Source organism: Anoplolepis gracilipes, chromosome 11 (genome assembly GCF_047496725.1).
Source record: "Anoplolepis gracilipes chromosome 11, ASM4749672v1, whole genome shotgun sequence".
NCBI classification, from domain to species: domain Eukaryota; kingdom Metazoa; phylum Arthropoda; class Insecta; order Hymenoptera; family Formicidae; genus Anoplolepis; species Anoplolepis gracilipes.
Genome location: NC_132980.1, coordinates 7,276,055 through 7,294,559, shown reverse-complemented (window position 1 = coordinate 7,294,559; position 18,505 = coordinate 7,276,055). Strand labels below are relative to the sequence as shown.

At 37.8% G+C, this 18,505-nt stretch overlaps 1 protein-coding gene across 6 annotated transcripts in view; it reads left to right on the top strand.

Moving 5' to 3' along the window:
* LOC140670932 (uncharacterized) overlaps positions 1–18,505 on the top strand; it is a 246,676-nt gene that overhangs the window by 123,406 nt on the left and 104,765 nt on the right. For 4 of the 6 annotated variants that reach the window (XM_072901841.1, XM_072901839.1, XM_072901840.1 and 1 more), the window contains one exon: positions 10,396–10,470. In XM_072901841.1, the coding sequence (XP_072757942.1) occupies positions 10,404–10,470 (67 nt within the window). In that variant the 5' untranslated portion in view covers positions 10,396–10,403. Of the gene's footprint in view, positions 1–7,493; positions 7,571–8,601; positions 8,686–10,395; positions 10,471–18,505 lie in introns of those variants that run through there. The other 2 variants (XM_072901844.1, XM_072901842.1) reach the window with 2 other exon arrangements.

The window sequence follows — 18,505 nt, the reverse complement described above, 5'->3', positions numbered from 1 at the left end:
TGACCAGTGCTCATCCCGGTGTTTATACGTTTAAATGGTTTGGTGTATGATCTAATTTGTTTAATAAGAATTATAATAATATATAGAATTCTGTCTGAAAATTTAAAAGTGATTATTACCGGATAACATGAAATCTTATTAATCGAAAATCTCATTAAAGTTGATATTTCGATAACTATCGAAATATAAAACACCAGTCAGCCAGCCAAATAAATTATGCGTTAAAATATATATATATATATATATATATATATATATATATATATATAATTTTAATAAATATATAATTAATATATATATTTTTGTTTATATTTAATGTTTTAACATAATATTAAATATGAAGTACACATTCTTTATAATTTTTAATGATACAGAAATGAAAATATTATGCAAGTAAAAAATGGTTATCTTATGAAAGTTATTCGGTTTTTTAGTCAATTTACAAATCTAGCTCATTAAACTTAAACTCTGTGTTTTTCCTTCGTATGAATGAAAAACATTAGAAAACGTATGTACCTAATAAAAAATTTTATTTTAGAGGAAGTTATATTAAAAAATCTTGAAAGTCTTTTCTTTACTTGAAATTTTGAACAAAAATACCTGAAAAATTAGGGAATTTTTTTACAAAATTTGAGCAAACACCCTATTTAAGGTAGTTGAGAAAGAATTATAAAATACAAAATACCGAATTTGCCGCGACAAAGGAAAATTATAATTACGTCAAACTGCCATTTATTAATTAATCGATAGTGAACGGAGCTTAATGGTAATCTGTTCTGTTCGATCCAAATGCGGTGCATATGCGTGGCTATTTAAAGTCTTATCGGATCACCAATTTCGCCTAAGTATCAAAGTATTTAACGGACTTTGGTAAGGGAAGTACATCATATTAAGCGTTTAATGCAATTAATCGACCAGTAATGTTCTCTTATGGATTACAAGGATTTAAGGTTCTGAAATCGAGTGTTTTACCCGAAAGCCGTGGAGTTTAAACCGTGGAGATTAAAGCTATCTGGAAGAATAAGAGACGTAAGATTCAGATATTATCGTAATCTCTCTTCAGTCGTTCTCCAACTACGGCGAGAGATGCTGGTAGAAACGTCAAGAAGTAAACGGTTGGACTTAATTATACATTCGTACTACTATTTGTCTTGACATTAGATTCTGAGCTCACTTATTTATATTAGCGTAAACTTTAGATTTTGTTAATACGAATTGCAATCAATCGTTATGAATGTGCGCTGTGCGATCGGTAATAGTTTTAGATTGTATATATTAGCTCAAATTATCCACAATTTTTTCAACAAAAGCCTTTTTAATCTTTAAATGTTTATGTAACACTTTTCATATGCTAGACCTTTAATTTTTATTTCTGCAAATAATTATATTTATATATCAAATTATTTCATTAAATTTTTTATTAATATTTAATAAAATAATTTTTAATAATAGCGTAATTTGAGTAGTTATTAAGGATTAAAAATAAAAATAATTAAAATAATTAAAAATTAAAAATAAAAATAATTGCGGCTTTTTTTAACTTTAACAGAGAGGCAAAAAGGGATATTGTAACGCGATCGTTATTCGCTAATCAATCTTCGATACCCGCGGAATTAAACCACACGCTTTTATTTCTCAAAGTTATCTCATTAAAGCTAGCGGGCATAGTTCGTTCGACGTTCGTTCTATAAAGCCGATATTTAGTATCTGTTGTACGGGGAACAATAAGCGTTATAGATTATCAATCAACGTGTTCGTTCGCGTGCAATCCGGTTCATACTGTATCGCCCCTCGATGAAATTACCTTGATCACCTTCCATTGTGGCTGTTTTTATACTGTAATGCATAAATACATGCACATATAAATATGACGAAAATCGTTAATAGCATAATAAGCGTTAATATTTTTTTACGGATGCAAGAAAGCAAGATCGATGGATCGGAGCAGCAAAGCCGTGATATTTGAGACTGATATATAATAAAATAAAAAAATATATTATATATATTATATATCTTTGTCGGCTAAACATTTTTCTTGGCATCGTTTTTCTCGTCTCATCTTTTATTATCGCCACGATGTCCCTCGCTCGTCTAATATCGTCATCGTGCCGTCTTATGACGTCGAATCTCGTCGCAAATTTGAAGTTGCAGGAAGAGAGAGGGAAGGGGGGAAGAGTATATATATATATGTATAACTCTCTTCTCAAAGTTTTTTCATACAAAGTACTCGGCGTATCCTTTATTTTCTCTTTTTTTTTTTTGTTTTTTTTTTTTTGTGGTATCTCTCCTCGATAAAAGTTCACACACACACACACACACACATGTGGGAATGGGTATTATTGCATGGTATATTACGGCATACACGTACAATATTTTACGTTCTCTTGACGATGTGTGTACGTTTTTCTCGCCAGCACATTCAAACACGTTGAGCAAAACATTGGACGAAGATACGCACGTTCTCGATTTCCGTAGTGTTTTATCTCCGTTGGTGTCCGCGGAATTAATTGAACGTTACAGTTTCCGAAGCATCGTTCCATCTACTGGTCTACACGATCCCTTCCCCTCTCCCCCGGTATTACACGAGAGAGAAATATACTTGGAGGAATATAAGAGCGGGCGCGCGTACCGCGTGTCGCTTAAAATCGATTTCCGGTGAAGATTAATTGAATATCCGGTCTCTTCTCTCATTCTCTCTCTCTCTCTTTTTCTCTCTCTCTCTCTCCTTTCTCCTCTCTCTCTCTCGCTATACTCTATATCGGACGAGAAAAATGCAGGATTCCCATGGCACTCTGGTATTTCTGTTCGCGGCGCCGTCCCTGTCTTTTCGTACGTGCCATCGGACTCGTATCATGGAATTCGCTGTCTCGATCGATGGGCGGATTTCAATCTGTACATTCTGCATGTACGTCGGAGTATGATATCGATAGTAGCGTAACACATACTTGCTTCCGAGTCACTTCTATCTGTGTATTCGTTGGATGAGCGTACGAAGGTATTATGCTTGTGTCGATGGTAATATTTTAGAATGAAAAGAATTTCAAGTTAACACCAAGTACACCCACGTACATGTTTAAAAGGAAAGGGAGAGAGAGAGAGAGAGAGAGAGACAGAAAATAATGATATAATTAAGAAAAAAAACTTGCATAAATTATATGTTAAAATTTAAGTATTTTTTAATAAACCAAGTATATTGAAGTATATTCAAGCAAAGGAACAATTTGACAGAATAATATTACAGAAATTCAGTGCGTATAGAGAGAGAAAAAAAATGATAAAACTATTGTATCATTTTACCTTTACTTTTTTACGATTATATTAACTCTGCAAACCATAATTTACCATTTACAACGTATTGCATCGTGAAATTTTTCACGCAGTTTGCCATGCGATATAAATTCCCGACGCGCGGTATCTACAATACAACGATACACGATCCAAATCGTGACGTCAAATTATTACGGCATAGGGTCGTTAAAATTAATGCACGCTCGAAATGGGCCACACATCGCGCTGTTTTTCGATCGTTAATGAAATCCCCGGTCCTGCACGAGGCATCGAATCACCGATCGCATAAACGCTGAGTAGAAAGTTATTAATTTCGACGGGCGTGTAATTCCAATACATAATCAGCTTCGTATTTCTGTGAGAATTTCATGAAAATTTTGCGCGAACCGAGTGGAGAGTTTTGCCCAGAGTTTTGCGTCAAATTTTATATTTAAAAAAGAAAACTAAATAAGCTCTTTACATGTATGTAAGTTCTCAAATAAAGCCGCGAATGCATACCTTTGGCGATATTTCGTTGTAATTTTTCACCGATGATATGCGTAGCGAATATTCGCTACAATTCGCTTCGAATGAAGCTCAACAGCTAGCAAGATAATTATCTGCAAATTAAACTCACTCTCTCATCCACGGTTCTCTCACTTGTATTTTCCTCCCTCTGTATCTCACCCTCTTTTCCACTTTCTCTCTCTCTCTCTCTCTCTCTCTCTCTCTCTCTCTTTCTCGCGTTCGCCGGCATCACATTATTTGTTAATGCGGTATTAGCTCGAATTACCGGTTAAACGTTGTACGAGAATTGTCCGTAAACAGTTGCACTTTATTCGATTACCAGTCGCGATGGACACGGTGAATACTGTGCGCTAGAAGGGCCTGGAGCACAAGTGCTCGCATATATGTACATATCGCCATGATCGAATTATTTGTTTACAATTGCGGGGACGGCGAGTGTAACGATGTAATCGAACGTTTAATATTGTCCGGCGGATTGTGAAACCTCGAGATAATGCGTCGGATATTAACCAGTTCATCTTAACGGCGTAGATTGGATAGGAACGGAACGAGCGTTAATGTGCGTTTCGCGAAATTGAGTGTAAGAAAAAGAATAGAAGGGAAAAAGAAAGGGTAGAGTCTCTCTCCGGAATTAATGTCTTTCAATCTATAAGTTTTAAGGGAATACACACTTTTTGTGATATTTTTATTCGTTATTTTACGCGATATATAAAGACATCGTATTTTTATGAAATTCCGTTTTAAATAAAATGTACTGCGTGTGCGATGTGAATTTAAGTTACAAAGTGCTTATTTTTTTAAATAGAAAGGTCGAAAAAAATTTGAAAAATTTAAATTTATTCATGATTTAAATATATGACATGCGATATAAATTACTGAAATCATCGTACCGGCTCTTTGCGTTTGTATGTCGATATGACAATAAAATTTTACATTTCTATAACTCTCTTTTTATAATCATTTTACAAATTGAAATACAACGACGGCAATAGGTTACATTAAATTGCTTTTACAATATTGTAAGTGACAGTAACGTCCGTGTGAAAGATGATACCTCGAAACGATATCGGATATCGCAACAATATCGCATTAACAATTGTTCCGTGTAAATAAGCTTTTATATAAAATTATATTATGTCATCTCATACGAAATATTCGCTTTATATTAACTGTGATTTCAAATAATTTCTCGGGAACGAATATGTTTAATTGCAGTAATTACGTATAGACATATAACATCGTTCTACATTTATATCCAATGAAAAACTAATTACGCAAATTCGTTCAACAAAATCCGGAAATAGTTGGGATATGGAAATAACTTTAAATTGTATTAGTCTCTTCTATGTTGGATTTAACGCCGTGACGTTTCCAAGTCCTTTCTTTTTTTCGGGAGACATAAAATATGTAAATGTCAAATTTATACGATAACTATATTTTCGAGCGTCTACAGTCTACACAGTAATATTATTTTTAAATTCAGATGACTTCTTTATGTTTTAAAAAACTGGTTTTTCTGTGATGTTTCGTTTGTGCGATTAGATATTGAATTATTAATAAAAGCAAACTCAACTAACGTATTCAAATATTATTCACGTAATTGTTCTTTCAACGTGTAATGGAAGAATATATTATTAATGCAATTAGTAACTTCATAGCAAGTTAGTCAATATTGAACTATGAATAAATAACGATAAGTTTGCGTAATAGTCTCGAATAAATTGAATGTAGCGCATCAATAATCGAACATCCCTTGAATTTATCATCAGATGCCTCTCCATTGTACATCCCTTAATGTTAATATACAGTTTCGCTATTATTATTACAGCAAAATTATGATCCTGCTGTTATTACAGCGAAATAATCGACTATAAGGTGGTACTTCAAATTCTCTACATCTGTCGCGAATTTTCGACTTTTCCCTCGAACTTTATACTACCTGTACATGACAGATGACATTCTGGAATTTTTTCGCGTCTGCGCGTCGCAAATAACCGATGTGACCGGCGATCATGATCGCGTACGGAATGCGTCGCGTAAAACTCAACGATCCGCTTGTAGTGACGGAAGCAGCGGTAAGAAGGTCTAAAGTTGGGGCTTGAAAAAGTTGTGGGGGAGAACGTAAGTACGCAAACGAAAACGCGTAAAACGACCCACAGCGATGTGGTCGTATCCTTCCGCACATCCGCCAAGATCGAGGTATTCGCGTCCTCGGGGTTTCTCGAGATCCGCATACGCATATACATATATATATATATATATATATATATATATATATGTGTGTGTGTGTGTGTATATCATCATACACTGACGCATGCTGTCGGTTCGGTGTCGTTGTGTACATGGAATGTAATATGGTGGTCCGTAGCGTCACATGGCTATTTAGAGGAGCTGCAGGATAGCCCCGAGAGAAGCGAGGATCGCTGAAAGCAACGATGCAACGGTGCGGTTCCAAGTAGTAAAGGCAGGAGGGCGGGGTTGAGGGGGCGGGAGGAAAGGGGAGAAACGTAAGAGACCGACACGAAGAGATACCCGAGGCGATGCACCCTCTCTTCTTTCTCTCTTTCTCTCTCTCTTCCTCTTTTCTTCCTTCTTCCTTCTTATTCACTCTGCACCCTGCGCGAGTCAGCCTTCGTACCGACCCTACCGTTATTTCCCGTTTCCCTTTGTTCGCGCGGGCGACAGTGATATTCAGCGGGGAATCCACAGATGTGGCTCGCTCGCATCCGCGAGCTCACGGCCCACGTCTCGGCTCGCAGGCCTGGCTTGCGCGAGTTTGCGAAAAGCCAGACCAAGTGACACCTGTGGTGGCGCGCGCTGAGCACGGGCATTGTTCAGTGACGGGCTAATAAAGAAAAATAGAAGCTGCAGCGCCGGCGCGAGGAAGCGATATTAGTTGCCTTCTGTGTTTGTGAGAGGCCGGAACGCGGCGAGAAAAGAATAGACCGTTGATCTTCGACGAGAGAAAGAGAAAAAGAAGTAGGAAAAACAGATACCGTAATGGGACTTTATACTTACGCGTTTCTCGATGTTGGTACTGATTACGTCTCTGCTAGAATTTTATTTGAGCATCCTCAACATCGCGATAAAAAGCGATTTCATTTGTCCACTCCGGATAAATATAAATGGAAACATACCCGTGCGTTTATGTTCACAGTAAAACGAAAATATGGTAATCAATCATATAAAATATCGTTGAATTAATAATTAATCTGATAATATAGATGGTTATCGATAGTCCTTGCAACGAAATTAGCTAATCGCGAAAGCCGAGTAAATAAGAAAAAGAGAAATTTAAAATAAATTTGAAATAAATTAACGGCATTAAGAAAGAAATATATTGGACTTTGTAAGATTATATAAATATTTCCTATAATGGTAAATTTTTAATGAAAGAAAGGGATATACTTTTCACATATTATATAGCTTGCCAGTATAAAAAATACTAATGATAAGACAAAACTCTGTACGACGAACGTTTTTTATTTATCGAACGTTTATTATTTATTGAAAAATTTATTTCGTAATGATAGCGAATTTATTCTCGAGACTTCGTAAATACGTACATTGACAAAATTAAACGTAAACATTCTTTGTTTACAACTACTTCTTGGCACGAGCTCACTGAACAGTCATGGAGGGGGGTTATACTTCGCACTTGTGAGAAAGCGTCAAGTTTTGTTTAGTTTCTTGTCAACCTTTGGCTGAGGTAGATCTACGAAGCAAAGGAACTAGCATCATTACGGAAACAACGTAAATACTATAAAGGCATGCTGTAAGTACTTTATAGCAGGGCTCATATTGACTTTAATATAATTTTTAACTTTGGATTATTTCGCAAATTTTTAAAATTTTTATCAGATTTGTGTATCTATTTCCGTTTTGTATCTTACAATGACGCGTATCGTCATTTTTTATTTATAATTGTTACAAGAATGATTCAGTGACAAGTCGAAGCGTTCTTCATATGAAAGATTTGTATGCGTTTTTATTATCCATTTTTATATCGTTTAGGGTAAACTCGAGTAAGATGGCCATAGTTTTTTAAAATGCAAAAAAAATACTTTTATTTTTGTTATTTTTTGAATAGTGTTTGACATATTATATCTTCACTGAAGCTTAAATTACGTAATATTATCGAAATTAAAAGGAAAATATTTAATAGAAATTTTATATTATCAAAATAATACAAGCATTGGCCCTTTTACCTTTTAAGGAAAAGATGGCCATAATATTTATAAAAAAATAGTGAAAACGAAAATAAAAATTATAGGTCATATAACAACTTACATATCTTTATAATATGTCTAACGTCGATTACGATAGCGTAACTGTAATTTATTCGACGTTATAACAGTTTTTAGTGGACAAATGAAAAACTTTGCAGGTAGTCAAAAGTAAAAATATGATATAAGATTCACAATATCGTTATTTCGAGTAATGTATGCACAAATAATAAACTACTATAAATATCGATTATCTTACATTAAAAAAATTACAGCCTATGGCCATCATACCCTAGTTTACTCTATAGTAATATTATTACATAATCGCGCGTAATAAGATTGTTATTTTATGTCTATCTTATGGTGGTAAAATCTCATTTCATGTTTACACTGGACACATTCAGTGGATAGAAACAATAGTTCAGTAGCAGTTGAATGCGGTCGGTATATGGTCTGAGATATTCAGCGAATCGCGGATTCCATTTGCTACTCAAGTGCTACACGATTGTTGTCTGCGCTGAATGCGCCCATTGATTGCAATATTCATATGCGGCATTGACGACATTGAAAACTATTGTAGCATGTCAACCTGTATCAATTGTGACGGTTATTGCAAGACGGCAAGGCAAGCTCGTTTGTCCGGATTGACGCAAAAGAATTTCGAGTAAGTGCATCTATATCAAGAAGATGAAAATACTCGGTGAAAACGCAAATTTATTTAACGTGACGGTGGTAATTTACGTCAGACGCGTTTACACGAGGAGCGTCGTGGCTTATATCTCGTACCTTTATCTCGCGACAAGATGTATATACGTTTTCGCACGTTTACATGCATATTTCATCGCGCGCGCGGAACACACGCATACACGTACTCGTATCCCCTTTTACGTTGCATTATATCTATACGTCTTATCATGAACGCGCCAAGCAGGGAAGGTAACTTGTTCTTTCGCGCTCTTTATCTTGCTTGCTCCCATTGTTTTACTTCTTCCTCGTTTTCAGCTATACTGTATCTTCCTTTTCGTTTAATTCATATAGACAGTGCCTGAAAATTTTTAAGATCCACGATTTCGGTCGGTTGATCAGGTCCGAAGAACAGCTAATGTTGCTACGTCAAATCGATAGAAAAAAAAAAAATAATAATAAAAGCCGGTTATCGGATATTAGCTCGCTCCTTTGAAATAGTTAGAAGCGAGAATAAGAGGGTCGCGCGTTTGCTTCGAGCACAAGGACGAAATTTCTCGTCCGCGTAGTATGTGGCTTTCGAAAATTTGCGCGGAATGCAGGCTCCGTCTCATAAGATTGCGTCAAATTTCTCTCCGCTCCGTTGAAGAATGTCGATGCGAAACGGACCAAATATATCCGCTCGACGCGAATAAAGGGTCTCTGCTCTCTCAGCCACCCGGTATGTTTTTTTTTTATTGGAACCAGGGGATCTTGAATCTACAAATATTTACACGATTCCATTTTACATTGTATGAAACGTCACGGAACTATTGATTTTCGTACATTATTCAATTTTATTTTTATAATGTGTTATTTAATTTTAATTTTTATTTTATTATTTTTATTTCTATATCTAATTTTAATTTTGTTTTTCTTTTTATTCGTGTAATGGCATATCATGCTAAATAAATAAATAAATAAATATTATCGCGATGTTACCTATATCGTATGTATTTCACGAGTAAGCCAAAGAGAAATTGATACCGAAATGCATTAAGGATAATGTTTTAATGCCCGAATGTCTGGTACGTTTTATCGCCGGTCTAATTTCAGAACGTGCTCGAGAGGTCAATAGGCTACTTATTCTCGGGGCCGATACATGAATTACCCGCTAGCGTATCGATCTCTGAATTTCTATCGTGCCAAGCGCGATCCATCTCCCCTCATGACGTAGCCGCCGGCACATCTCTCGATATCGTATTATAACTAACCGAAAGAAGGATTAAGGGAACGTTCTTTCGCATCAATATTACACGAAGAGAGGGGCTGTTCCCTCTTCTAATTGTGTTGAGCTGTTGTTTGGACATGAGTATAGCACGCATTAATTTGCACCGGGTGTGTGTTTTCTCACGGTTTCTCATAAGAGATAAGGCGAGATAAGTCGAAGCAGCCAAAGAAGAAGAAAGCTGATATTGCTCAGGCCCTTGTTTACACAAGCTACTTTAACAGTATTCGGAGACAATCGTCGTGCTTTATTAAGGCGAAAAAAATAATAGTTTGTTCGTAAATAGACTTTTTACCACATATAGTTAGATATTTTCAGGCTTATATTTTATCGGTAAAGGATCGAACCAGTCCTTTGGCTGTTTGCAACAAATAATGCTTAATAGTATTACATTGTTTAATAACTGTCATATTTTTGTTACAGATTCGAAGATGTATTGGCCATTGGTGCTGACCTGCTTTTTGCTGCCGCATTCGTGCATCCTCGGCGCATCGCGCGGTAAGTCATTTTATTAAAAATTATTTCTGCCAGCAACTACCTTTGAGATTATATATATATAGAACCATTCTATGCGAGATAAGAATTATATTAAAATATTATCTAATGATATTAATTTAGATACATTTCTTAATTTGAACATTTCTTCAATTATTTCCAAACAAAATTTTGCTACTCAATATTTCTCAATATTTATTTTAATATTTAAAATTTTAATACAATGTATGATACTAATTATAAATATTTTATAATTTGCGATAGCTTATTTATAATTTTATATCATTTATATATGCAAGAATGGAATTATATATAAAATTGAAAAATATTCTATTTTTAATGGGCGATGCGCTAAATGTTTTAATAAATTTACAAACTCACAGCTACATCTAACTATTAATAATAAAGGGTATATATTTTTGTGTTTGTCTAAAATTTATAAAATAATTTAAAACACACAAATTAAAATGAGCTTATCTTACCGAGTCTTATTTATATTTGAACATGCTTTTTGCATATTTGTTATAATAGCAAAAATTTTAAAATCACAAAAAGGTAATGTGTTATATAAAACAAAAAACACGTATTCGTATGTGTTATACGAAAAGATGGAGCGCACCGTAGCATGTAAAAATTTTTGCGAATTATTTTATGCGAATACGCCGAGCCATACTACCAAGACTATTCGTTACATGACTGCGCCATCGTTACTGTCCTCCCTGCTGTGCAACGAGCTGCAAAAGCCAGGCCTGTAAAACCAGAAAAACCCACGAATTGGGTCATTTCTTTTTTTTCCGTCACCAACGACGAGCGGTAGTCGGGAGGCAGGCGGAAAATCCTTAATCTACCTCGGCCGCTCGGAATCTGGCGTGAACCCGTGCGAAAACAACGCCGAGGGGTGGATTATGATGATCGTGGAAACAACGTACCGGCTTGTTCGTGTTCCCCGGTATATGGGTGGGCGGCTTCCCGGATGTATTGCACACCCAAGCGTGACCCATAACCGCGGCTCTTTCCTTCCAGTTCTCCCCCAAATGCGCGCGCGGATAGACAAATTAGTCCTCTTTCACCCTTATTCGAGTCGAGGGCTAAGAAGCTCAGCGTTTGTATCAATGAAGCTTATTTCACCGCTAAGCTCTTGCGATTTGGTAACAGATCGCCTTATGATGACACAACAAAGATACGAAATACGATCTCTTAAAATATAACAATCCATTGAAAGGGAGATTATTCTTATTGAAGACAATTTTTAATTTGACGGATAATAAAATATTTCTCCGTTTCTCTAATACATGCACAATACAATTAAAACGTTGATTTGCTTTTTGATAAAGAATTAATATGTAATTAATAATTAATAACATTATGTATATATATATTTTTTTAATATAAACTCTTAGTATTATTTATTTTATTATATAATAATAATAAATATATTTAATTCTTTATATAAAATATTTTATTATATAGTGACAATTAATATATGATTTTTTATATCATTGATCTTATTATTATTTCATTATATATTAATATAATATTATAATTAATATAGTAGCTGAGTACCACACCGCCCATTAAAAATAGCATTTATAATTTATAAATAGCCTATCGCAAACTATAAAATATTTATAATTAGTCTCATGTATTAAATATAATTTAAAATATTAAAATAAATATTGAGAATAATAATAGGCCTTTATATTATTTTTATTTCATTAAATAATATTAATTAATATATAATTCTTTATCATACACACACAAGCACGATCACGGTTCGATCTCTTTGAAACGGCGCGTGCGACCGCATTCGTGCTGCGGTAAGCTCACTACCCTATTTGAAAGTTGTCCGGCAGTGTTCAACTTGTTTGGCCCTATCGAGGCAAATCTCCCTCCGCCCACGTACGAAGGAACGGACACAATCTCTCTCGAGTACGCCGGACCGACGACCGCGGACACGAACTTCGATTTCGAGTACACAAGAGACATCGAGTACGCGTCTACCTAACGCCAATCCAGGTCGAAGTGTATTTTCTCGGTTGCACTCTGACGGCGGCAAACGAACCGCAGCGGGGCGCGCGCTCGAAATTCGCCAAGGCGAAACTTTCCCCCCCTCCCCCTTTTGACTTAATTGGCGGCTTTCTCGCACGGGGACCGTCTTTGACTTTCCTTTCAGCGACGGAGGAAAGTCCGAAACTCGCCAATGGTCAGCGGCGTGAAACAATGGTATAAAGACTCGCGAAGTAACGAGCTGCGGTTAAGCAGCGAACTATCATCTGTCAAGGATATTGAAAGTACAGAAGGCTAGTAAGATGCACTAATTTATACACATCTGTCGATATATTAAATCGATAACTTTTTAGCTGGATATATAAATTCTAGCAGCTTGAGATTTAATTGAATTGAATTTAGTCATGTATTTATTTGATAGACTGATATCTTAAGATTTCGTTTTCTTGCTACCACGTTGTACTTTTTTTTTTCACATAACTCAACTGATTATAACTTGAAACCACAAGGAAACCGTTCGATCAATCGTAGACTCGCTCCATTTCTCGATTTTCCAATTTACTTGAGATATTCCCAGTTTGTGAAAATCATGTAGACACGGAAGACCAATAAAGTCGCGTTATTTGTTCTTCGTCACTGTAAATCACTTCTTTCGAGTTCTTGAATGTGGTAACTAACTTAATTGGCGGCTTCGAGACGGCCGCGGACCGTCTTTGTGGATTGAAGTGGCGCGGGACCACGACGTTTCAGAGGGTCGTGGACGGCAACTAAGAAGCTCGAAACTTGTTAATGGCATGGGTGTTATGGGACAATGGCGTAAAGACCATTGAGATTACGGAGGGGACTACAAGACTTTGCATTTGATGCAAACGACCAATTATGTTGTTAAAGGAACACGTTTTTCTCCTGTTGAATTGAGGGCTAAATGTGTGTGGAAAATAATTTAATTAATATCGGTTTTAATTGATATAGACATTCAAAATGTAAGTGTATAACATGATTTGTACGTATGGATTTCCGAAATAAATCTGAAATTGATTTATCTCAACAAAAATACCGGGTTATGAAAGCTTCTGAGTTGTGAGCGATTAAAAATATCAAGGATGAATTAAGCTTTGGCAGTTCAAACGAGTGAATTATACAAATGGACGATTACTCGATACTAGATTTATGATCGTTGCTAGACTTTGCACATACTCGTATTTAGCAAATGACAGTGAAATACAATATGGCAGATTGGTCTGCTCAGTAGAGATATAATGCCTCGTCGCAAAGCTATGTTCGCTCGTTGCTGGTCAGTGGAAACGGTAAATCTAAACGCTTACATGGATACCGCATTACGAATAGAACGTAGAGAACTACCGCGCGTTTATGCGAGTCGCTATTATTTTGAATATCAATGCAGCATTAAGCCAATGGTAAACTGGGACTAAATATGCTCCGCACCCCCTTAGCGAATGAAATCATTTGGCCACAGGTGTCATTTCCGAAAATTTCACCATTATTATTTTGATTTGCGTCAAATTTTACCGTCATTTCGAGGACATTATGGTTTTGGAAACATGAGACGGTTTGTATTACTCCCCAAATTAATATCAAAGCGTTTAATTAAAAGTTACTTTTAGCGCAGGTACAAAAAGTAGTCCTTAATAAAACTGTAATTTTAACTTATAATAAAAATTTAGTCAAATAAAAAGACTATGCATGTATAAAATAATTTGTCATGTGAAAAAAAAAAAAATAATTTTGCAGTAATTGGCAATTTTTTTTAGATACATTTCAGTGGCACACGAAATGAAATTTTCAATCTTCACGCGCACGAGAAAACCAATACTATAATTTTGATTGCTACGCAGAATTGCGAGAGATTCACGCGCGCGACTATAACGTATTAAGTTTTTTTTTTTTTTTTTTTTTTTTTTTTTTTTTTCCTACAATGCACGTCCGTTATTTTACTCATATCACAGCAATCTTGCTTTAAACTGCGACGCAAAAATTCGACGGATTTAGTTATATTCTTGTAATTCCTTTGAAAACGCGATGAATATTTGCTTTGAAGTAATCTGCAACGGAAAAGGGTACGCGCCCCCTGATATGAATAACCTTTTTCATCGAGACAGGAGGATGAGAGGAAAAGAGAGAGAGAGAGGGGGGGGGGGAAAGGGAGCGCGAAAAAGAGAGTTAATTTTGCGACGAGAAAAATGCGCGTTTACTGGTCGGTCGTGAGAAAGGGGCGAGTGCCCGAAGCGAAGCGCTGAATTCGTTTCTTGTCCCTGGCGCGCGAGTGGTTTTGTACCTTTGTAATAAAACTGCATTTCCATTTCCGCGTACAGCACGCGCGCGTTGAAATTAACGTTACGCGGAGACGGGCATTACGCGGAGTTTCCGGTTAATGGACCGTAACGTTTATATCTGGCTGCTCTTGGTAATTTATCGGCGACGCGATAAACGTTAGCCAGCCATTGACACTGACGAATATATACGAATACCTCGATATACCACTCGTATATATCGTCGCGTCCTTTTGTGAAACTATCCAAAAATCCCCTGACGATAACTATAAGAAACGTAGGGTTTTTTCTCCCATACACACCGGATATACATAAAGCTAAAAAATCACGGTAGGATCAACGCTGATTCAACTATCTTCCGTCCCTTACCTTACTTCTCTCTCCCAATCTTGCGATAAGTTTCCCTCTGCTCGGCAGTGTTTGTGGACGAGAATAGTGGAGGACGCTTTTACGGAGGCACACATAATTTTCCCCGCCGTCGACTATTCGCGCTACCGTGGCCTAGCGGGTTCGGTGGATCATCCTTATCTGACCGCCTAGCAGATACGCACGTTCCTCAGCCGAGATAAGGCGCATCCGACGCGGTAGATTTTCACGATCGTAGAGAGAGAGAGAGAGAGAGAAGAGATTGTTCTATCCTCTCTCTATGCCGCCTCGCAAGACACCTGATTTAGTGCCATAATCGCCCGCGGATATTTGCCTTGTGTTGTAACGCGAACGGATAAGCCTGCGTATCATTTAAGGGCGCATCAGATACACCTCCAATCGTACGTGTCGGCATTAAATCATCATCATTCCTTCGATACAGTTCTATTGATATTAAATTTGATATTGATTTCCGAATATTTGATTAATTTGTCAAATTAAAACGTCACTGTGCGTCATAAGAGATATAATGGATGAGAATACATATATATATATATATATATATATATATACGTGTATTTTAAAAAATGACCGTCTGCATACAGAAGCGCATTGGACATGTGACAATGTCGCGTACCGATTTTCTCGGCTCGGTGCGCGTTACATCAAAAAGCTATAATCGTAAAATGTAAGTGTATCGTTTCGTTGTATCGTGAATACGATCGGACGGAGAGCTATGACGAGCGAAAGCGTTAAATTTTCATATATATCGCCGTATCACGCGAGAACGTGCATAAAAGCGATTATATATATGACCTCTCTCTCTCTCTCTCTCTCTCTCTCTCTCTCTCTCTCTCTCTCTTTCTCTCTTTCGTTTCCGTAACGTAGAGAGAGGAGCACCACGTGGAAGGTTAATCAGAGTCAAGGCAAATAAGCGGAGCTACCCGCTCGGTAATTAGCGAGGTCCGTTAAAGTGGATTCCGACACTGGTGCACACGCGCTTGCGCGCGTCCACCCGCGAGGAGGACACAAAAAAGGAGCGTCGCGACGACGATTAAAAGCCAGCCCCGACGACGCGACCCCTACCCGACACGGTCCCCTTCTCCCGTCCCTGCCCCTCTTCTTTTTCGCGTTCTAGCTCTTTGTCTCTAATAAAGCCGAAAACGTTTTGTCGGGTATTAAACTTGGACGTGCGTCGCCGGGAAATACATTTAAGGCGGCGGATCGGTGATTAAAGCGGCGGGATTGTTCCCTAGCAAAATTGACACCGTATTTCCCGCTCTTGTATATCGGTTTATATCCAAAGGTTCATTTATATCGATCCTTTAATTATTAGCCATCAGCGTGTAACTAGTGTGTACGATAATGGTTTTATATATTATCATTTGCAATAATGTTGTTATTCAATGTTGTTTATCTCGCATTGTATTGTACAATTTATTCCTATAGATTCATTCGATTGCTAAATCGAATCATATTTGTGACACTATATAATGCAATTTGTTGTTTATTTCGACGCTCAATGCTTTCGAATCTCAGTGCTCGCTCATTAATTCGCGCACCCTCACGTCCTCATTAACCTCTCTCCCCTTTCGATATGCGTAAAACACTCGAGGCACTCTTGTTATCTCGTACGCTCTATCGAGCATCCTGCGAAATCTCACCTGCACGGCCATGGAGGAGGAGGAGGCTCGTCGGAAGAACAGAGAACCATTCAAGCTGCGCGCTGTTATCGGGGGATAGAAAAAAGAGAGAGAGAGAGAGAGGGGTGGGGGAAAGAGAGCGATGCGATTCCGTCGGAGCGGAATAACGTGCGGGGAGAGAAAGAGAGAGAGAGAGAGAGAGAGAGAGAGAGAGACGGGAGGAAGGCGAACAACACGGCGGGGGTGGAAGGTGGAGGGTGGGGGAGGGGGATAGTGGATGGGAAAACCGGCGGCTCAGCGCGCCCCGACCGAGTTTTTCGGCCGGCATTACCGATTTATATTTTACGCCGGATTTACCATCGGATGTGTATGTTTTTAATATCCTGGATGCACCCGCGCGCGCGTGCGCGCACGAGCGCATCGATGCCGAACGTTCAACGGAGCACGAATAGCTAGCTATTCCTCCCTCCTCCTCCCCCCCACTCGTTCCTTTTTCATTCTCCTTCCCCTTCGTCGCGTTCTCGCTCATCTCCGCTTTTTCCTTTCGTTTCTACACAAATCCGCGATCTTTTATCCGCTTTCCTTTTGCTCTGCCGTTTTCTCACTCGCTTTCTCTCTCTCTCTCTCTCTCTCGCTCTCTCACTCGCGTGCCTTTAACATTCTCGTGCTTGTTCCGCGAATTTCCTCGCTTCCTTTTCTCGCTTGTTCACTTCGTGATTCTTTAAAATCCTTTTCTTTGTGTTCCACGGCTATTCATTTTCCTGAGTAACACCATCCTCTTGACTGGCCTCTGGCGAGCGTTAATTTCGTTTTAGTGCGCTCCTATGCAGCCGCTAGTAGGTTGCGCCGTGACTTTGTACGGCGGGTTAGTAAGTGCATCCCCGCGTCACTTCACTTAATTTCATTTTATGTATATACACGAGATGTACACCAGAGGTTTTTCTCCGCGCGCTCTCTCTCTCTTTCTCTCTCTCTCTCTCTTCGCGTACAAATTCTTTGATCAATTTGAAAGTAGCTTCTTCAACGAAAATAAAATGATACACACATAATTTGTGATACACACGCGGCTTTTACGATTTCTGCGCGGAATACTACGTCGTAGAAGAGTCTTTGGGTTCTTTCTTCAATTTGACATAAAGAAAAATGTCGATAAAATATACTCATTCTTTCCGCTTCACCTTTTTGCGTCTTTTCACCGTTCTCGTGATAATTAAGGATCGAAAAGGACGAGTATCATGTAAAAGACATTTGCGCCTATTACTATCGCGGCTTCAATTGAATATTCAACGCGTGTTAAATTTTCTTTAGTACAAATACGAATGCATCTCGAGGATGCAAACGTCTTGTAAGAGCTATAGAAGATCGCGATTAAATACAGGCCAGCCGACCGACTGGCCTTGTGTTTGTGAAAGCGATCAAACCTGTTTTTGTTCGTCTGGACCGTACATAGCGAGGGTTTCCTCGGCAGAAGACGAGAGATAGCACGGTAGATGCGATGAGAAAAGAAGAATCAAATAGCATGAAAGAGAGAAGGAGAGAGAGAGAGAAAATGGTAGGATTGGCGGCAACGTGTTCCGAATAGTCGGCGTTTTGTATTTGCCCATTAATAGCGAACTACCATCTCTATGCCTAGTCGGCGCTGAGAAATTAGCGGAAGCGCTAATTGTGTTACGTAACCTAGTTAGCGATGTGTGCGCACTTGGCAAAGCGAAGATTCTCTTCTACTCAACC